Genomic DNA, 23,062 nt, shown 5'->3' with positions numbered 1-23,062 from the left:
GCATCGCTTTCGATCGACTCGACCATGCCTGAGTCCGCGAATCCTTGGACCTCAGTCTGGGTAGACCTCGACTCCATTCGATCAATAAATCTAAAATGATGATGATGATGATGATACTACCATCTATTGTAGCAAGGCACCTGCCGATAGCACTGGCCATATCTGACAAACGATTTGATCATGATTATACTACTGTTTGTATTTCATCAGACTCCTGTATGAAGGGCCAAAAATGGGTGGGGTGGTTCCATAAGCAGAGACACTTATGCGAATCCACGGGATGAATAGAGAATCTCCTTCCAGAAGAAAGTTCGTACATACAATAATATAATCTAGCCCTCGTTTCCCAGATTGACCCAATAGATGGGGAGAAGAGCCCGCCCTTTATCCACGAAATGTTAACGATCAATAAATCTAAAAGTACACAAAACAGCCCCTAATAAATCAGCGTACAATGTTCTGTGGAATTGTTCTGTAACATACCAAGAGCCTTTTTGCAATTCTGAGCTCAATCGAGCAATCAGAAACAATTTCCAGATTGAATGAGTGTCGGAGGAGTGTCGGTAATATATTTTGACTGAGATCCCCACACAAACTTCAACTCAAGTGCGCCAGCTTATGTAACAAGCGATTGAGCTGAAATTTTTAGAGATTGATTTTCTCACCAAATGACGCAATCTTGGGGGGTGCCCCGTTAGAGTGATTCAAATTTTGACTTTTTCGCTCCCCTATGCTTAAACGATTGTTTTTGCTTTTTTAATAGTCCTCCCAAATTTTTAGCTGATTTGGATGTAATTTGGTTGTGCACGTGCCGTTTGAAGGTCATATGAAAATTTCTATGAGAATTGCCACTAATGTAAAGGATCGTTTCGTGAGGCAGCCCAGAATATATTTGAATATATTTAATGCATCGTCATCATAGAATAGATCCTAAGCTGAAAGTCAGTTGTTGTTGGGAAGCAATCTGACTTTTGTGAGCAAAATTATAAAGAAAACAGAAATGCTCATTATTGATATTGATGTTATTCTTTTACGTGTTAAATTGAATTTCCGACAATTCAGTATTTTCATAATAACTTTTGTTGCCAGCATCAAATCGTTTAGCAACAACGACGATATTTTTCCTTGTTAAATTTTCTATGTTGCTAACGTATTCATACATTTTTAGAGCTTAATGGGCAATGATGGGGAACAGGATTTCACAAAAGTTACTGTTTTCATAGTAATTTTCATACAAGCTTCAAACTGCTTGTACTCAGTCAAATTACATCCAAATTAGCCAAAAATTTAGGATGATTATTAAAATGGCAAATGCCATCGCTTAAGTATAGGGGAGCAAAAAGTCAAAATTTGAATCACTCTAGTGCCCCGTGTAATTCGACAATTTGTTGTTTCCTGGTCCAGTCTAATGCACAGTCAGCCTGAGCTAAGCTAATGCATAACATGATAACATCAAAAGGGTCATAAACCAATTCATTTTCAAATAATTTTTATAGGGAGAGAGCATATCGTTGAGATTGTCTCGTTTAATACTAGCAGTAAGGTACGATCGCCTTACACGACGCAAAAGTGTTATTTTTATTCAAATGACTCAAATTACTAATATTACTTATCATTTTGCTAAATTTCCGCTCTTATCTATTTCAGAAACGTTTTGTACAAAGCGAAGGAGCTAGGATTAAGAACTGTTGCTTTATGTGATATTAGCTCAGTGCAGAGAAATTTCCCACCAGACACTGCTGCACACATAGCACTAAGTGAGTGATCCAAATCGGCAACGAAGATTCAGTCATTGAACCTTAACGCACGCTTTCCTCCTCCTCATTCCAGGAACCATCCGCCGCTTTCTGGAGCAATACCGCGCCGAGATTGTGATAGCCTGCCTTGAACCGAATGAGCGCGGGATCTACGAAGTATTAGCGCCGCTCTACTTCCCACGCGACCCGCTCGAGGAACGAAGTGCCCTGTGGCAGCTGCCGAAGGACGTCGGCGGCGCGTATGGTGAACCGCAGCTAGCCGATCGCCAGATCCGCATCATTCACAATCCGCAGCACTCCGTCATGATCGAAGGTAGGATTCCAGATTCGCTCTACGGGGTGAGGGGTTGACTGACAGACTGGGGCATGGAAAGTGCAATCCATCACTGTTTAGTTGGGGTTGGGAGCCTCCGGGCTTTGTTTGGTAGATAAGAGCACGTGCTCGTCACGAAATGTTTGGCCTTGGGACGAGGGTGAATCAAATTTTCAGGTTGAAGTTGAAGGTAGTTCCTGGCTGCAGTTTGGTCGACTTCTTTCACTTCCAAGGCTGAAGACTGGCAGGGCGGAAATCGATTTCGGGCCTAGTGGCGTGTGGGCATGCAAATCGTGTGCGACGTGCAAAATCGATTTCGCTGTCAAGTTTTATGTTGTTTGGATGTTTTTGCTTCTGTTATTGTTATTACGACGGGAAATTGGTGGACTCGGGCGGAACTATTTCACCTGAACCGTTGGATATGGTGGGCAAGCTTTCGGGGCATCCAAAATGACAAAACGGTTGGAACTGGTTGCCGGTGTTCGCGGTTTCAGTCGATCGGCGAAAGAGCAACCGTTGGGAAGCGCGAATTTATCTTATCAGAGTGCGGGTTTGTTTTCGTTTGATTCATAAAATAGAAGAATTGTGTCGTTAAAATGTTTGCTGCCTCCATCAAACAGAACAAACATGCTGCTTTCAGCGAAAGCGAGTTTTACGATCTGTGTTTACTGGGTAAGTTCCGGCTCGTCTGATGCTAAATCCGGGTCATGTGCGAATGATGAACAAGATGCAAGATATAAAGACCAGGGTTGTTTATTTGTTTGCTCAATACTTATTATGTTTTATTGTTTTTGGCAGACCGTAATATGCTGTAAAGTCATAAAATATACTTCTTTGAATTTATTTAAGATGTATAGTGTTTGTGGCACTTGCATATTTCAATAGACATCAGTCACTTTTTCAAAACTTGATGTTATGGTACGTAGCTTTGGATAAAAGAGGACTGTTGAGGTATTCTTAACTGACCATAATCCTATCGAAGCCGACGGAGTATATAGGGAAATTTTGTCGTTGGTGGTTTACATAGCCGAAAACGTTGCCAGAAGAGAACATAGATACATTGTGGCAAGCTTTTGTAGGGGAGAACAGTGCAAAACGCATTCTCGGGGCAAAATGGCCTCACTCATAAATTCTTCCATATAATCTTTTGTAGGACATTTGTGAATTAGTGTTACCATTACAATTCAATATGAGTTATTCATCATTGAGCAACAATGAAAAAAATGAGCAGAATCTCTTCATTTTCACTTCAATTTTAAGATTTGTGATTCTTTCATCTCACCCGTAATATTTTCGTTCAATCCATTAAGACAAAACAAACAACCATGCGTTCACCATCATTTCACATGCAATGAATTATTGGCAGTGGCTGATATTCTACCCGCCGCTGCCACATGCAGGCGCATTAGTATATGCATAAAATAGCCAGCATGAGTTAACTGCCAGAAATTTGTATGGCGAAAGACATCTAATGTGGGTTTTATCAAAATAAGGAACTTTTCATGAAAAAATATTTGGTACCGATTATGTAGAAAGGTGTCCGCTACTACGCCTACCAAATATTTTTTTGATGAAGGTGATTAATTTTGAGAAATCGAGCCTTAGATGCCTTTCGCCATACTGATTTCAGAAAGTTAACTCCTAGTGTGCCGCTGTTAGCACGCTCAAAGCAGGCGATTCATTGAGTCATTTACACCACCATTCGGGCGTTTTGCCCCAGGCCTATTTTTAAAACGTATTTGAAATGCGTTAGAAAGTCACAAAAACCTTGTTGTTTTGATTAGAAGATTATTTTTAAATGTAGCTGGTTTTGTAAATTTCGCATCTGCACGTTGAAATGGCTCGTATGTTTTGTTTTTATTGGAGAAAACATCGAAAAAGCTTAAAAAGTGTATTTGGACTGTTCTCCCCTAATTACTCTGGACTCTTTCGAACGAATAAAGTTTGCCGTTGTACGAAGTTAACCATTTGTAAAACTCTTATAAATCGGGCTTAATATGTTATTAACAAAAAATCTTGTGAATTTATCTGCAAACCAATAGATAACGTGGAATCCAATAGGAAAACTATTTGTGCGTTGATAAACGAATTCAATATATATTAGGAGACCTAACTCTCCAATGTCTAATTATTAAGAATCAAACCTAATTCTTCAGGAAACCTTTCATGTAAAGCCACATATCGCACTGCTGCAATAAGCTTCGGTCCATGCAAGTACAATGGAACTATTTGATGCACATGCGGAAATTCGAAAGTAGGGAGAACCACATTATGCGACACATCGAATAACACTGCCAGCTGCCAGTTTGAATGAATCGTTTACAAAAAATCAATTAACTATTTAGAGATAAAATATGAGATAAGATTAGCTTCAAACTTCGGCATCAGGGCTGAACTAAATTCATACATGTTTTTCGGAAAACCATATGATAATCATCATCTATATCGTAAAAAAAATCTAATTTTTACACAATCCTCCACTTCTCCCAGCAATAATAGAAGATATTTAAAAACGACTGTAAACTTGATAGGCGAACCCTTCTACGAAGTTGAGCGGCCCGTGCCTGCCGCGAGCGTTGCATTAGTCGGAAGGCTTACATTATTGGACCTGACTGAGCCTCCCTTATCAGTTGTGTATATCAATCGAACTGCGACACTACGATGATGGCTTTGCAGCGGATAACGATGACGGCGGCGACGACGACGACAACGCATCGTCGTTGCGGCAAAAGTAATTTGCCAGTGTCATTACCGTCGCGTCGTCATCGCCGCTGTACTCATCGATGAATGTTTCTGCCCTATTTTTCAGTTGATATCCGCCCGTGTTTACGTTCAGGTGGACGAAGATAGATTCGAATTCGTAATAGTGCGTGGTTCTGTGTGATAAATCGAAGAAACTCCCTCAACTATGGATGTGGAAATCGCTAGAAAACGAGGTACTTGATTGCTAAGTCTCCAGTTAGAAGCGTTTTTCTATAGTGGTAAAATATTATCGTCTGACCTTGTGAGTAATCAAGTGGAAATACAACGTAGTGATCATTAGGATTTATTTACCGAACAATCATACAACAAGCGAACTTTGTTCGCTGGCGCGTTCTTTTAGCAACGGTGCGATCTTTGAAGGTTAGTCAGCACGGTCCGGTCGTTTGAAAATAAGTCAGCTTCGAAAATTACAATATGCTTCAAAGCCGTAAAGCATGTTCTATAACGTAAAACTCCAATAATTAGTGACAGGTATTTCAGACATGCTATTGCACTTCGACATAGAACGTAAATTTCATCGCGACTTGCTGTTTCAACATTGTGTATTGTAAGAATTAAAGAAAGACGTTGAGTACAAAGTACCATGCTTCGGCAAATTTATTGTTTTTTGAGCCAGTGGAAATAGGGCCCCCGGGTACTCCCAACCTACCTCAGCCTTGGTGTTGGTTGGCCGATTATTCTCGCCGCGTTTGTTTGTTTATTTTTGATCCTGATCCTGATATGATTTCATCGATGAAAAAATTACAATAAATGAGTCTAACCAGAAAGTAAAACTCGGCCAACCAGTCCCGGTCTCCCGTATAGGCTTTCTTACCTTATTCCCTGCCGTAGAGCTGCATTTTTTTTATCGCGATATTACTCGCGGGAAGCAGCTTTACTTGAAGGTTTTATGTGATATTCCGCTATTTAATGATTTAAAGCATCGAGGGCCAGTACATTCTTTCGGAACGGAAAAATATGACGAAAATAGACGTATCACAGCGTGTTTGATGAAAATCGAAGAGCCTTACAGATTCAAATTCAATGGATTTATGTCACCACTTTACAAATCGATCAGCTTTTTATTCTAAAAGAAACAGTAAAGTAAAGAGAAATTGGAAAGATTGATGGACTCTTTTCCTGATCGTTATTGACAAGCGTGGAAAATAATCTACGCTTCCTCCACATTGTCCACGTAGACTATTTATTTTTCGTCTCAACCAAATTAATTCATGTACAAAGGGTAACCGGTAACACAAAACGACAATGAAAATGGAATTCAAACGCTGCAAACAACGCAAGGTGTGCGCCGCCGCGCCACGCCGATGCCGCCGACGGTTTTTGGTACGCCGCCGCTGCCGTCATTTTTGCATCGGCGCGCCGCCGTTCAAAATTTGTCACGCCGCCGGTCTTTAATGTTTCACGCCGATTCAAATTCAAGTTCACAGAATGCTGTGGACAAATTTGTAGAACTCCGTGGAAATCCAAAGAATTTCTCATTATAATAAAACCTGGCACTATCACGGAGAACGGAGAAGGACTGTTTTGCCCTTCTTGCTTGAATCTTTTTTGGCTGTAAATATCGTTCAGCCGAACCCTTTGCTAGCTTAGCTTAGCTTATGCTTTGACTGACTACACATATTTATGGTTGCTACTCCGTGATCGACTAGAATCAGTTAAATTGCACAAAGAATCAACTGAATGATTGACTAGGACTGTTCAAGAATTCTCAGTGATCTAAATAGCAAATGATCTATAACGGCGCCGACCACGCCCATGTAGTCAGTAAGGAAGAGGAAAGGTATATTAATAGCTGATTTTTGCTATTTGAAGACCGTGTTTACCTCTGTGTATCCACAAGAATCACAGGAAGCATTATCAGTTAGTAGGTAGGCATCGTTGAATCTGGATTCACTCCAATAAGTGATGCGATAGTGCCAGGTTTTTTACACAATGTTTTTAACAAACTATTATTCGTCCGCATAAAGCCGAACGAACTAACTACCTGCATACATAGCAGGAACATGAACAAACGCGCCCCAATTAATTAACTTTTCGAGCGCACAAATCACAAGAATACTGAGAATGCCGCTTGGCCGAAATGGTCATTTAGCAAAAAGGGTCATTTGGACGAAATGGATAATCGGACGAAAGTTTTGTTGGGTTGAATTGACATTTTGTCGGAAAAGTCGTTTGTCCGAAATGGTTGTTTAGCAGAGAAAAAAACATTTTCGGGTCAAATGGTTCTTTCTGCAAAAAGACCATTTCTACCAAACTGGATTTTCGGCCAAATGATCTATTCGGTGAAACAACATTTTCGGCCAACCACCATTTTGGCCAAACTGCATTTTCAGACAAGACCGAACAATTCTTTGGGCCGAATTACCATTTTGGTCTAATGTTTTATTTGACTGTATGTCGCAGTCGGTCGAATGGAATTTCCAGACCAACCAGACCCTTTTCGATTTAATAATCGTTTCGGACAAATAGGCCCCAACATTTTTTTTTTCTTGAGCAAGGGTAAACGGAAATCTGCAACCAGACACCTGAGGAGGTACTCAGGTAGTGTGGGGATGGGTATGTCATGTAACTCTTACCCGACCCACTAAAACCAAAACCCTTTCGCCAGTCCGTACCCCCGGCCCGCAATTAAGCAATACATCAGGGGGGGACTATTGAGAACGCTCACGCCTATGCTAACGCACTTGACGTCAATACAAAATACACACAACATCGACTTCAAGGGTGGCTACCTCACCACACGTCGATCGCAAGCTATGATAGTTACCTAACGGTCCGTATCATAATCTCACGTTGGAGACGAGCACCCCGACAACAACCACCGCGCGTGAACCGCAATGACCTCTATATCTACATACTGAGGTCCCCGCAGCCCACCCGCGACATGTTGGTTGTCGGGGTGAGCAAAGTGTTCACTGCTTCACAGGTGCCCCTACTGCACTCGTTGGTTTTGTTCAAGACGCCACCACCGCTGCAGTTTCGACATAATCTGTTGAGATGCTGTGTTCACCGCATTCCATATAGCTTCCTCCCGGCACATCCTCTCGACGAGGTTGTCCGGGGTTGTATCCATACCACTAATAAGCAGCATGGTATTGCGTTCTACCTCGAATCGCGGGCATGCGAACGATTCTACCTCACCTACACATTCAGGACACTCCGCAGAATCTGCGAAGCCAAACCTGTGTAGGAATTTCTTAAAGCAGCCATGTTCAGACAACACCTGTGTTAGGTGGAAGTTGACTTGACCATGTTTCCTATCAACCCAGTTGGACACATCTGGAATCAGTCTGTGGGTCCAACGACCTTTGACTGCGGTGTCCCATGCTCTTTGCATTTGAGCAACGAAGCTGCTCTCTTGACACGTCGCACTTGCACCGAGTCCCTTTCGTTGTAGCACTCCACATCCTCCTCTAAGAGTGTGTCGATCGGCATCATTCCAGCTATAACGCACACCGCCTCATATGATATGGTGCGATATGCGCTCGCGACACGTAAGCACATCAGCCGGTGTACTCTGATCAATTTCTTTACATTGTACTGGGCTTTAGTGCTACGGCCCATGCCGGCACGCCATAACGGATGATAGACAATGCTACGCCAGCTATCAGCCTACGCACTTGACTATGCACCGCCGATCTGTTGGACATCATTCGTGATAAAGATTTTATCGCCAATGAAGCCCGCTGACATGCATAATCGACGTGGCTCGTAAAATTGAGCTTATCATCGATCATCACGCCCAGATGCTTGAGAGACCTCACGGAGTTAACTGTGCAGGTCCCTACTCTTATCCTAGCCTGTTGCAACCCATGACGGTTATGCACTACCACGACTTCCGTCTTGTGGTGTGCAAGGGATAACCGTCTCGAGTTGAGCCATTCCTCCACTCTGCCAATCGCGTATGAAGCCTTCAGTTCGACTTCGTCGAGAGTGTCACCTGCTACTTCTAGCATTACGTCATCCGCGAAGCCTTCTATCTTCACTCCGGCCGGAAGACTTAAGCGCAATACTCCGTCGTACATAATATTCCACAGAACCGGTCCGAGGATCGATCCCTGTGGAACACCCGCGGACACTACGATCGACTTTTGACCGGCATCAGTGTCGTATAGCAACACCCTATTCTGAAAATAGCTTTTCAGTATCCTGCACAGGTAATCCGGAACTCTCAATCGGTGCAGGGAGTCAGCAATTGCTGCCCAGCTAGCATTGTTAAACGCGTTTTTTACATCAAGTGTAATCAACGCGCAGTACCTTATACCTCTTCTGTTTAAACCTCTCGCTATCTTGGCCGTATCCGTTACCGCTCGAATTGCTTCGATGGTAGAACGGCCCTTACGGAAGCCATACTGGTTGCTAGATAAGCCACCAGCACACTCTGTATAGGCCGACAATCTATTCAGAATGACCCTCTCTAGCAGCTTTCCAGCTGTGTCGAGTAGACAAATTGGTCTGTATGCCGAAGGATCCCCCGGCTGTTTGCCAGGCTTCGGTAATAGCACCAATTTCTGCCGTTTCCATCGATCTGGGAAGTTTCCTTCATCCATGCATCTCTGGAGGCAGCTCCTGAACATATCTGGATTGGCAAGAATGGCGTGTTTAAGGGCCAGGTTTGGAATACCATCCGGGCCTGGCGCCTTATTGAGCTTAAGTTTTCTTGTGGCTACAATAAGCTCTTCGTTAGACACTAGCGGTACCACGTCAACTGACTCGTACGGAGTAGCGGGCCAGTTCGATGATTCATGCCTCGGAAACAACCCGTTGACTATTTTGGCCAACATCCCCGGAGATTTCTCAGGTGGCGTGGTATTGGTCCTAGCCATCACCATCCTGTATGCATCTCCCATGGATTGTCGTTTGCCATCCTGCACAGCCGCTCGAAGCAGGCTCTCTTACTACATTTGATCTCGTAGTTCAGAGCTCTGCTCGCTGTCTGGAACACCCTGCGTCTCTCGACCTTTTCAGCGTCTGTTCTGGCACGTCGCAGCCTTCCCTTTGCTCTAAGGCAGGTTCTACGAAGGTCTGCAATTGTGTCAGTCCACCAGTACGCAGGTTGCCGGTTTCCGGGAGGTTTGGTCCTCCTAGGCATCGTCACATCGCATGCACGGGTTAGTACATCGATTAACTCGTCGCCACTTAATCCCGTTGTTCGCGTCTCCCATCGTAGTGATTCCTCCAAGAGTTCTGGGTTGAACTGCGAGGTGCGCCATCCTAGATGGGCTTGGCCGATCCGCCTTGTGGTTGCTACGGGGGTATACCGGATCATAAAACGAATTTCCTGATGATCGCTGGAGGTATGCCCCTCATGAACCTCCCATTCTGGCTCCACCGTCCATCCCGCGCTGCAGAAGGTCACATCGATGCATGAATCACCGCTCGGTCCCCTGAACGTTGGCACTTGGCCTTCGTTCAGCAGGACTACGTTTAATACCGCTAGCGACTCTAACAGGGTATGACCTCTGGCGTTTGTGGACCGGGATCCCCAGTTCACTGCCCACGCATTGAAGTCGCCTGCTACAACTAACGGTTTTAAGCCAGTTAGTTTTGCTGCAAGAATATCTACTACCCTAGTAAACTGTACTATACTCCACCTGGGAGGACAGTAGCAGCTATAAAAGTAAACACCGTTTACCTTTGCTATAACGAAACCCTCATCGTCAGGTGATGATATTATCTCCTGGATGGGATATCGCCCGCAAGTCCAGATGGCCACCATCTGAGACTTATCCGCAATCCAACTACCGTTACCGGCAGGGATGCGGTAAGGATCGGACAGCAAGGCTACATCAGCTTTACACTCAGTAACCGACTGTTGTAGCAGCAATTGAGCCGCATCGCAGTGGTTCAGGTTAAGCTGTGTTACCTGCGTGTCTGGGTCCTTCTAGAGGCCGGACAAGCCTGGACACCGGTGAGGTGTCTGTTGTCTGTACCCGGGGGACAGATCAGACACCTTGGTGCAGCCTGACAGGTGCGAGCTTGGTGGCCTTCAGCTCCACACCTACGGCATCGCTTACTGCGATCAGGTCCTTTACAGTCATAAGGCTTATGACCGTTGCCAAGACACCTGAAACAGGTCTGAAGCGGTTGGCTTATACTTAGCGGACATACCGACCAACCCACTTTCAGTTTAGCCTTATCCATTACCTTTTTGGCCTCAGCCTGAGGTACTTGGAATGAGGCAACCTGCATTCCCGCGAAGCTTTTGCGTAACCGAACCGTAGATTCCTGGATCTCGACATTGCACTGATCTCTCAGTGCGTCGACCAGGTCTCTAGCCTCGGTTACTTCATCCAGGCCCTTGCACTGGATGTTTGAAACTGGACATAGGGCTCTTACTTGAACCCCATCGCCCAGGACTTCCTCCGTCAACTTTTTGTACTCAGAACTCTTCTGAGCAGCATCCCGCTTCAAGACGAGAATCATCTCGCCTCTCCGCGTCCTTCGGATGCAGTTGACATCCTCTCCTAGGCCAGCGAATTTGTCATTAACTCTCATGGCCTTCAAGACTTCGGCGTAGCTCTTGTCGTCAGTACTGACGATAATCGCCTCACCTCTATCTTTACGCTTACCACTGACATTGGAAGGCTCACCCGTCGTCTTCTGGGCTCTACCCTTCTTAACAGTGGCGCGTATCGCTCCGCCTGCCGCTTTCTCTGCGGTCTGCTGTCGTTGTCGTCTCGCCTTCTTGGGGTTCACGACTTCCCTCCAGGGTAGATCTTCCTCCCGGTGAGCTTCAGTGGTCCTCACTGATGGAAGCACTGGGTTCAACAGCTTGAGATGGCCATCCTTCTGCTCGACCTTCTTCCTTTTCGCTGACTTCGGGGCTACGGAATTCTCGACAGCTGCTTTCAGGTTCGCCTCCTGCGTAACCTTACTCAGCTTCGGGGTCGCTCCCGTTACAGCCATCCTTTTGCGGAGTTCCTCGACCTGGCTCTCCGCCAGTCGTTTGCCCTCGGACAAGAGACGAATTTTCAATTCCGCCTCCTCTTTGTCCTTATCCGCCTGCTTCCGCTCCTTGACGAGTTTGCGGAGCTCTCTCTCCGCACTCTTACTGGCCTCTAGTAGGGACCTCCACTCCGTTTTGGCCTCAACTACTAGGCCCCAACATTTCAGAAGGGCAAAACTGCTTTTGTAAACAAGAGCTTCTCACGTCGCTGGTCTGCCAATTTGTGCCCACCCACGCATTCCAGCGCCATTATTGAAATAAGAGGATTCGGTGCTCCCATCAGTGTTGTTGGATTGCGTGGGTGTGTTCAAATTAGTCCACCAGCGACGTGAGAAGATCTTATTTACAAAAGCAGATTCGCCCTTTTGATATGTTGGGGCCGAAATTTTTTTATTTAGCCAAATGGAATTCGGCTAGATGTATTTTGGTTTAACGTGTTATTCGGCTAAGTGGCAATCGAACGAATTGCTTTCCGCCGAATTACGGAGCCGAAAACGTTGCTTAGCCAAAATGGAAATAAGGCCGAAATGTCGTTCGGCCGAACTGGTGATTTGGTTAATAGATTCGTTTGGCCAAATAGGTCATTTGACCGAAAATCCCGACCATTCCATCTGAAAGGCATTTTCGGCCAGATTACTTATTCGGTCAAACGACCATTTCGACTAAATGGCCTGTTGGGCAAACGTTCAGGCAAAAAAAAATTCGACCTAATTTGTCGATCTAATAACCATTCTGGCCAGCCATTTATTTTGGCCAAACTTGTTGTCTGGCTTCTAGCCGAATGATTTCTTCTCGCTTTTAATAATTTCCAGTGGAATTGCCGAAGAACTTATTATGAACAATAAACAGACATTCCTTTAAAATTTTCCATTTAAATACCGAAAAATGTCCGTAGAAATAAAAAAAATCATAGAAATTCTGAAGAATTTTAGTGGAAATTTCAGAAATTTTCCGTGGAAACTCCGAAAAATTTTCCAAATAAATTTAAAATTATCGCAATTGTCACGACTCACTGTTTACATTTCACGTCTCACTTCTTACTTATCATGCTATTTTTATGATATTATTTTCAACTGAACACGCTGTGATATGGTGATTCCACGGAAACGTGTTGCCAAGTAATATGAATCAGTTGGATCGGTTGGCAGCACCATCTCAGGATCGAATGAAACTTGGTGGGCATAAAGATATGGTATTTCTAAGCCACTCTGCATACTTAGTTTTTCAAAAATTGTCAAGAGTAACATTTGATTGGGCATATGGGCCTAATTTTTTTTCATTGATTTTTTTTAAATCGATATAACTCTAAAATGACAAGACTTACAAAAAACTGTTGTATGGCGGACTGTCGTGAAATTCCCAGAAGTGTTTTGAAAAAATATCCAAAAAATTTAAAACCGATTTCTACACTGAAAAAAAAAAGTTTTAAAAGTTAAAATCGATATTACAAAAAACCTCATCTTAGAAATCGATTAAATTTCTTCTGCAGATAGGTATTTTAATTATCTAACTTTTCTGGGAATAATGTTCCTGTGACATATTTAGGGAAAAAAGTTTTCCTAACAAAAACTTTTTTCATGTTCATATTGAGAGAAATTTATTAGCGTGTTTTATGCCTACAGCGCCAAATATAGGTTCAGCAGCCTATCATTAACCAACGACACATTTTGGACGTATACAAATTTGTTTAGGAAGCAATTTAGCATAATCCAGCATTGATGTGGACCAACATTTGAAAAAGGCGTATATTTTCCTAGATTTCTATATCAATGTTACACACAAATGACCAGATCTACAAAATTGTGATGTTGATGGACTATTATAAATTTGTCTAAACTGTAAAATCTGAAACATAAAAGAGCGTTTCGTTCACCGAGAAAATAAATCAATGAATGTTGATTAAAATTGGTATAGCTTTATCGCATTTTTTTATAATTATATTTTCTTTTTTTTTTTAATTTTATTCTTCAATTTTATTTGTTACTACATTTAATTCTTATTTCTATTTGAATGCTCATTAATTTGTTAATTTACTCGAACAATTTGAAAACTTTTGGGTCTTCATCAGCGTTGGAATATTTTTTAGCCAGGATTTTATTATGAGCGAATTGTATAAAAGAATGAAACTTTTGTGTGCGAGTTATAGTGTTTGCTTTTTTGAAAAGTTAATCAAACTCTTCTGCCATTGTTGAGTATTGCTCATTCGATATTAACAGAAATGTAATTTAGTGATATTTTTGTCTGTTTGTGTGACTGCCCTTTCGTACAACTCCCGAAGAGTCTTAATAGTATTTCCATAATCGTTGGCAAGACTTGTTCGTTTTGCCATTCGTTTGAGAGTGCCACCAATCGCATCGCAAAGGCCTTTTCCGTGCAATGTTGCAAAAAAGTGCCATTCTGCTTCTAAGTCACGTTTTAAACTGAAACTACACATACTTGCAAAGTTCTTTTTATTTTTATAATGTGCTGCAGCTCCACCAGAAAATCGATCGACTGTTTCAAAAAGTCAATTAATTTTGAAATGAATAAGTGAGCAGCTTTTGTGTCATGGGTCATTACTTCTGATATTATAATAAAGCTTTCGTTTACGTTTTCTAATTTACTGTTTTTTTAAAGTAAACTTCAAAAGGATGTACTGTTGCCTGGAAATTATTTTATTGATAATATGAAATTATATATATATGATAAATTCTCAAGGTATGAAGAAATTAGTGATTCATTTGTATGGGAGCCTTCTTTTTCAGAGCGGGGAGTAGTCTCGAACCATCTTAAGAACCTTCCCCGGCCTTAAAAACATCTGCATGCAAATTTTCACGCCGATCGGTTCGGACAGGAATTCGTTTTTATGTATATAGAAGAAGAAGATTTTCATTTGTTTTTGTGAATAATGAGAATGCATATAATGGAAGTATGTATGTTAAAATAAATTTGTGCCGTATTGTTACAAACAATAATAGGATGCAACAGTAAGATGGTTTCCAGACAGGTCGTAATTTTAATAAGGTACACTGGGGGAAGTGGAAAAGGAAAAATGGAAAAGTGGATGTTTGAATTGTAGTGTAAAACCAATTTCAATGATTTAAATGCGTTTAATCAAAATGGGCTATCAAAAACAGTAAATTTTGCACCAACTGTGCGATAATTCATACCATTTTGGTAGCTTGAAATTTATGGAAATAGATTTTAAAATTAGGAGTTGTTTTTCCACTTACCCTAGTGGGATGGGGTAAGTGGAAAACCCATGTTACCTTGACCTTCAATAGTGATAAGTAGTTACATATAACTAAAATCAATACGATAATTGCTCTGAGTATCTTTTATGGAATAATTTCATTACCTCAATGGAATAGATCCTCAAGAAATTCTCGTAATAGCTAGGGGAGGGCTGGTTTTGCCTTCTCGAACACTAAGTGTACGTAAAATCTATATGTTCGCCAAAAAGATGAACTTTTTCAAGGAAAAATGGGACTTACAGGGTTATAAACTAATCAGCTTAGTTTAATGAATTGAGATGATGTCTGTATGTGCGTATTTGTATGTAAGTGTGTGCGCAAAGCACGTGCAAAATTATAAGCTATTCTTAAGCATTTGTCCTTAACCAATTTGTTCGCAAAAAAATTGCATTCAACGGTGAAACTTGTTATGAATAAAAATTAATGTGAATTATACAATATATTTACCTATCAGTGCTATTTTAACCTTCTTATAAATTTTTTTTTCATATGTAAAACATGTGAAAGGTATCAATACCGATAGGTGGATTAATCAGGCATTTTCTCATTTATATTAGTCCAATCACCACTGGAATCACAATGATAACAAAGAAGGAACATATTTAGATTCACAGCTATCGAAATAAACCCTGAAGGGAAGAAAAAATTGCGTAATTAGAATATTATCCACTTCCCCCGCAGTGTTTGATACCTGGGGTAAGTGTAAAATCTTTGAATTATTTGCTTTCTTGGTACAAACCACTACCAATTGAATGGGATTAGTTTAATTGTAATATAATGGTCACCTGTGATATAAATTCGCTTGAAAAAAGGATAATTTGTGCAAATAAGAATTGATTTTATGAATGTAAATATCAACTTTTCGCGAAACCTAAAATTACAGTTCAAGCGTTAACCGTGTTAGTGTATGTATTATACAAATTTCAACATAGTATTAGTGTGAGCATCAAAGTATATTGTTGCATAATGTTATGATGTGGTAAAAACTGTAAAGTATGTACAATTCCAATTTTTCGAGTCGATTTTTACACTTAGGATTGTCATCGGTACAGTTGCGTTTAGGCGAAGTGAGAAAGTTTAGAACCCGTTTTATTTTTATTTTTGAGATTTAACGAATCATGTGCAGAATGAACGGCAAATTAATATTGAGGATTGTGTAAAACAATTGGGAAACGTTTTTTAAAAGTATCAATCATAATCCTATGACTTGTAAATAATACGAAACATTAATTTTCTATGTGTGCGTAAAGTATGAAGGGAATTGGGCCATGTTGGCAAAATTGTCTTCATTCCTTCAGCGATTATGTTCGTTGTGATCTTCAATAAAGTTTGAAAAATTTGTGAAAACTTAGATTTGTATGAGAATTTTGGCATAACAGCCAAAATGTAAATATTGAGTTCTTCATTTGCATGCTCAAAATTGTCAAATTTTAAAATTAGTAAATTTGAAATTAATGAATTTTTAAGGTCAAATTTTAAAATTTCCAATTTTCTTAGGTGTAAGAGAATTTTTAGATTTTAGCGAATTTTTAGAAGGCTCCGGTGAAAATGAAAGGATCCTCGCGGTACACATGGACGGGACTTTTGTAGAACTGTGAAATCTTTTTAAAAATTCACATCTTTCTGGAACTGAAGTCCAGAAGCACATCGCGTCTCGGATGCTAATCTTGAAAGAGCTTCCCGTGAGGATGATCCGAATGAAGACGAGGATGTTCCCGTATAATCCCCATCCGCTGAGTTGCTTGAGCGCTAGGGACGTACAGATGCGGTTGAACACTTGGAGATGGCCTGCGAAATAGGTGATCGTACCATATGTTGGCCAGAATAAGTGTTGCCGGGATCCCAGCCCACTATCTGCTGCCATATTTTCCCGTAGACGGTGATTGACAAACCTTTCCCTAATCTTACAAGTAAGAAGGTCAGGGAGATCCAACGGAATTCGGATGCATCGCGGACAAGGACGTTTTTTTAAATCGAATCCACTTATATGTCGCCATTCATCTGACGGTGAAAGTTTGTTCAGTAAATGAGGACAGACTTCCTCTTTCCACTAAGGGCGTTGACCCTTATCCACAGTTCGGTAGCCGAATGGTAAGGGTTCATGTTGGGGAAATTTACCCATCAGTCTTGTTACTTAACATTAACAGCAGTGCGTTGTACAGTCGCCTCTCCACATCTCGATATTGAAGGGACCTTCGAGATAGGGAGAGATTGAGGAATGGAAGGAAAATTAAAATGGGTACTAGATCCAAAAAAGCTCGTTGCTATGAAAAACGATAACAAAACTAAAGTAATTTCTTGTTGTTGATGTGTTTGTTATTGTCCAAAGATGGTCTAGTAGCCTAAAAATTTGAACATATCGACATAAGGAGAGTGAATCCAGAGCAAAACATATCCAGAACATATCGAGATAGGGAGGTTATCGAGATGTAGAATGCCCAAATATATGTAGATTGAAGGGACTGAGGAAATCATCGACATAGGGAGAGATATCGAGATAACGAACATCGAGATGTAGAGAGTCGATTGTAATTCCCACTCTTCGTATGAACGACATTGCAGCCAAGTTTGATTGCGATCCAGAATCAAGTAGTACTCGGTTGGTAACTGATGATTCTATTCACAACGACTAGCCACATTTTGGTAATACAGATAGCTTCTAGATTGTAAATGCGTTGTTTTTCATTTTATTTTTTGGAATGTTATTATGATATCTGATTTCGACTTCCTCATGCTAGGCATTGCGTCCAACACGTGGTACCTATTCGAAACAAATTTTCCAGTTGTTTATATAGTGACGTTGATGTTCTGGATTCAATAGACCCCCATTCTTAGCGAGCAGCAGGGTATAAATTATTTGCCATAAGGGAGATTAGGCTTCATTTTTTGTTGCTTTTTTCACATAACTCTATGCCACGTTCTTTCCTACTTTTAATCATCAGGTAATAATAAATATTACAATATATTTAATCGTTTCTGCTGTCGCGTAAAACTTGTTTCTACTAAATAAATATAGCCACATCCACTACACACCGCATCTGCAATCACTGCGTTTGAAAGCCTTTCAACCCTTTTCATAAGATAACTGAAAGCAATTCCAGTTTGCAACGTTCTCTCCATCGTTATCAAAAAATGGTAGTTGCTATCACGCTGTATCCCATCGCTCGCTACGAAACTCGATGATACGTAGCGTGTGCCGCCTTGCAGTAGGCAACGTGAATCTCGTGTTGTTTCAGTTCATTTTTGTTAAAACTTGCTTAGCAATACGTCGCGTGACATATGTATGCTACAGCTTCTGCTTCCGCAGCTGCGCGCAGCTACTACTTTGTATGCGAATGTGCTAACATATTTTCGTTTGTTATTCATTCGATTACTAGCTGGTTTGTTCTTGAACTCCGATAAGTTCCAATGATATTTGCAGTGCGGAAATGTTGCCTTCGAACGGTATTTTGTGTATGATACTAATTTTAACCCTCCGAGAGCACCAACTCAATAGTTGAATGATCATGATTTAATAATCGTGTTCATCTTTTTCAACTTGGATTGAATCATAACTATAAAAGCATGATTTAAGGAATATCGATATTTGGCATCAGAGTTTCGTGAAAACTACTGAAAATTGGCATTATATACAGCCATATAATCCTACAATGAAAATGACACGATGTATAGATTTTATGATATGAAACAATTAAAATCTGATGCAGTCCAATCCAAGTGTTTCATATGCCATGTAACGGTAAGGGGTCATGTTTGATTGAAATTTATTGAAATTTTCATGCTTTGCATCAACGTTTTAAAATAAACCCATGTTAGAATTTTACCGGATCAGTAGGACAACACTGTAAATAGTTTGTAAACAAGCTCTGCGAAAAGTTTCAAGATCAAGCCTCACAGCTAGTTCACTCTTCCACTATTCTTCCAACAGCCACTGATGGAGCATATTGGTCCTCTGGCTCAATTCTCCAGATGCTGATGCTGGGCGCGCGCGCTCTCACTCTCAGTTTATCAGTGAAAATAAAATCACCATCGAAAGGCTGCGAGGCAGCGAGCCTATCTACAATCATCACTAGACAGCGATCGCGCTTCTGGAGATCACGTCGTCGTCAGTGTGTTTTCGTTCGTCGGCAGTCAGTCGCTCGGTTGTGCATTGATGGCGAGCTCTTGTCCCCAGTTCTGAAGAATGCTAATTGTGTGCACTTGCAACCGGGGCGCTGCTGGATGCTGAACCCGGTCCCTTGAAAAGAGTGCAAATTGCTGCCGCTTATCAGCGCAATATCTGTGAGGAAATTCAAACACAAAATGTTGCCATAATCTGTCACTGGTCGTTGATGTTTGCGCTGGGACGAAAGAGGTGGCAACCGTCCGCGAGGCCATTCGTGCCAGAAAGAAAGAACTTATCTCTGATAGAGGACTCCGATGACGGGGGTGGATCGCTCGGTTGTAAAAAGCTCAAGCACAATTAGAACAGAGCAACTTGTGGACCAGAGAGGCACACCACACTGACTGCCTGGAGAGCACAGTACCAAAGACAGACGCAGGGAAAGATGATTAACGATTCGTTTCAATTTTCGTGTACGATCTTTATGGGAATTCCAATTGAAACCCTCTTTAAAACGATATCTTATTAGGATTGTTTACTTATATTGAATTTATTTCTTTTTTAGCTGACGACGAGTCCGACACCAGTCCGCACGATTTGGAGATGGGTTCCGATGTGGAGTATAACAACATCAATCTCAGCTTGGCCACCCACCTGACCGGGGGTACGCACTCGTTCACACACATGCAGGTTAGTTCCAACGGTTGGCTCGGGATGAAATATCATTTTATGGGCATTAGATGAGACAGTAGTGTAGATAACGGGGAGTAAATGTTCCAGATAAAAAGTTTGTCGAGCGATGATTCGCGAAAACAATGTCTGTAAACTGACAAATATCATAACAAAATGATTCCTTGATTGACGTTGTTTTGCGAAATACGATTTATTCTGCTGAATACTCCATTAAGTAATTCGAAAGGTATTTTTTCCCAAGGTCAAACATTTACTTATCTAGAGATGTATGGAATTTTCATTGGGTAGATCGTGAAAACTTAAGGTCACTCCTTACGGAATCCAAGTTTCAAAGTGCTCGCGTTCTCGGGGGCACACCACTCGATGCTGAAGCAACGCACAACTGTAATGTTTATAGACGAATCCAAGTAAAAATAAGAAGAAGACACACGACGGTGTTAACTTTGACAGATCCTACAGCACAGAATAGGAAGATCATTTTAAAATGCCTATAATAAATTCTAGACAAATTGTAATTAAAATCTGATTGATGTACGGTACGGAAAAAGTTCTGAATTACATATCTGAAAGCTTATCTCAATTTTTTGAATATTTTCCAAAAAATGTATCTATTATACAGTTCGGGACTTTTTCCGTATCATACATCAATCAGATTTTAATTACATTCTGTCTAGAATTTATTATAAGCATTTTAAAATGATCTTCCTATGCTGTGCTGTGGGGTCTGTCAAAGTTAACACCGTCGTGTGTCTTCTTCTTAGTTTTACTTGGATTCGTCTATTATTTCACGCATGCTTGCGACGTAGCAAAGCTAAATCAACAAAAATGACAGTTGTGCGCCGCCTCCGTATCGAGTAGTGTGCCCCCAAGAACGCGAGCACTTTGAAACTTGGATTCCGTAAGGAGTGACCTTAAAATAAGATTCGTATGGGAATTTCGCATAGGCTGTTCACAACGCGAATTTTCGCCTACTATTATAGTATAATACCACCCCCCTGAAATGAGATGTAGTTCTTGAAGCCGTCTACCGATTGGATGGCGCTAGTGTTGCCTTTCCTATTTTAAGCTCCATTCATACTGCCGCGAGAGAATTTGCGATTGGCGCTTTGATGTTGCATGAAGAAGAAGAAGAAGCAGAAAGATGATAATCAAACATATTTGCAACATACGAAAAAATTTTTGAAACTCTTCTTTAAAATTCTAGAAGCAATTTAATTGAAAACGGTAAGCAGTACGGAGTTAGACTTGTTTTCTACTGCACATAAACACAATATTCCAATTTCAATTTTTACTCTGTGATATCATACTTAATACACAGTATAAGAAAAGTCCAACCCGTACTGTTTACCGTTTTCAATTAGATTGCCGATATAGTTCAGAGATATCTTCGTATGTTTTCCCGTGCGAAATTTTTTAAATATCATCTTTCTGCTTCTTCTTCTTCATGCAACATCAAAGCGCCAATTAATCACGCCGAGAATCACGCAACAATGCAATACATCTCGTTGAATATAATTTAACAATACAACACATGCCGCTTACGCATCCGATTTCGACATACTGACTTCGTGTGTTTATTGCTTAACCGGCAATGTTTACATCCAGCACCATGTTGCAGCACCATGTTTTCGGCTTCAGGCGAGTTGTTCGTGGATGACAGCCGTTTCATGGGGGTGTATAATACAGGTCAACGTCTGCTGAGTCGACTAGTTATTGATAAACACATAGAATTTTACAAAACAATGACATACAATCTTCCGGTCACTTATTCACTAATAGACAACCATTATTACTAATCAATGACACACATACACAAATACAGTACAATATTTAAATGCTAACTGCAACTGGTATTTGTTCTAAGTTTACGAATAATAGAGTTGTACGCATTTTTAAAATTTGCTGAGTTTTTCTGCTTATTTACAACATTTTTATCTCCATTAATCTGTATATGAAATGTTTCTGCAATCAGTTTAGTGTGGCTTTTGCTTATTTTGTCAAGAATTCTTGTTTTTCCAAAGTCAAAAATGTGTCCCTCTTCTAAAATGTGCTTCGAAAACCCCGTGCCGGAAATCCTTTTTGTTTTTACATTATATTTGTACGGGTCTAAACGTATATACAAAAGCTGGCTAGTTTCACCAGTGTACGATCAGAGCCGTAGCGTAGACTCCCAGTGCCCTTGGTGAAACCTTTATCGGACGCCCCTCTTCAACTAAGGGAAACAAGTTGCGCAAATTTTACATTTAAAGAGAACTTGAATCGTACCAAAAAGAAGTATGATATTACGGTTTACTGCTTTTAAGATACTTTAAATACCATTCATTATTCAGGAGAGCAAAGAAACCTGATACCTGTAAACCTATGTGGAGTACAGAAAACACACTTATTGTTTAGGAAATTTTGTGATAGTTTTTAACACAAATTATGTAAGAAAACAAAGCCGATTTGGAAGTTAATAAAAAGTGCTTAAAGTTATGGCAGTCTTTATTACCAAGAAGGGGTTTAACAATTATATAAGCTTTAAAAATTATTAGGGGTGGTGGAAATTCACGATTTTGCGGAAGCCGCGAAATCCGCGAAATTTGATGTTAGCCGCGAAATTAACCTTTCTCGTCAATAATTTTATTCCATTCTATTACCTCAGTCGATTTCTTGACCTAGTCAATACCAACTCGACAAACAACGCATTTTTTGACGACTCGAATTTTTTTTTTTTAAGTGCAGGGTCCGAAATTGGTCGAATGTTGAGCCAAAAGTAAACTGCAGAACAATTTTGTTTTTCTTTCAAATTGTAAAAGTAGTTAGAGACTTTAAAAAATATGGATTCTTTAGGAAAGTTAGAGATTCTCACTACCGCTACTACCGAATTCACATGACCTGAAATGCTCACATTATGGGATTGATCGGCGAAGTTTGGAGAGTTTCCCAACGTTGATCGCCTCGCGGCATGTTTCAAATCTATTTTTTTCTCATTCGGCCTCTTTCCGTTTTCCTCAGCACTTCAAAATAGCGGTGAAATATCTGCCTATTCCTGGAAACTCGGTAGATGCTGAACGTAGTGTCTGCCAGTACAATTTAATCAAAACTTCCCAGCGCCAAAAGTTAACGGGAAAAAAATGGCTTTTGACCAGTAATGCAAAGAAGTAATTTAAATTTTTTTTTTGAAATTAATAAACGCAACAATTTAAATAAATATGGAACCTACATTTGTCTTTTTTGTACTGAAATATGATTTACTGCGAAATTGCCGCG

General features: G+C 40.8%; 1 protein-coding gene across 6 annotated transcripts in view; it reads left to right on the top strand.

Annotated features, from left to right (window-relative positions):
• The window catches only part of LOC134209714 (protein GDAP2 homolog), a 292,581-nt gene that overhangs the window by 142,938 nt on the left and 126,581 nt on the right, over window positions 1-23,062 (top strand). For all 6 annotated transcript variants that reach the window (XM_062685727.1, XM_062685726.1, XM_062685729.1 and 3 more), the window contains exons 6-8: window positions 1,648-1,757; window positions 1,831-2,070; window positions 19,683-19,807. In XM_062685727.1, the coding sequence (XP_062541711.1) occupies window positions 1,648-1,757; window positions 1,831-2,070; window positions 19,683-19,807 (475 nt within the window). The remainder of the gene's footprint in view (window positions 1-1,647; window positions 1,758-1,830; window positions 2,071-19,682; window positions 19,808-23,062) is intronic.

This window comes from Armigeres subalbatus, chromosome 2 (assembly GCF_024139115.2).
Source record: "Armigeres subalbatus isolate Guangzhou_Male chromosome 2, GZ_Asu_2, whole genome shotgun sequence".
Lineage (NCBI taxonomy): Eukaryota > Metazoa > Arthropoda > Insecta > Diptera > Culicidae > Armigeres > Armigeres subalbatus.
Note: the sequence above shows the minus strand (reverse complement) of the source record. Positions and strands in the feature narration are given on the sequence as shown.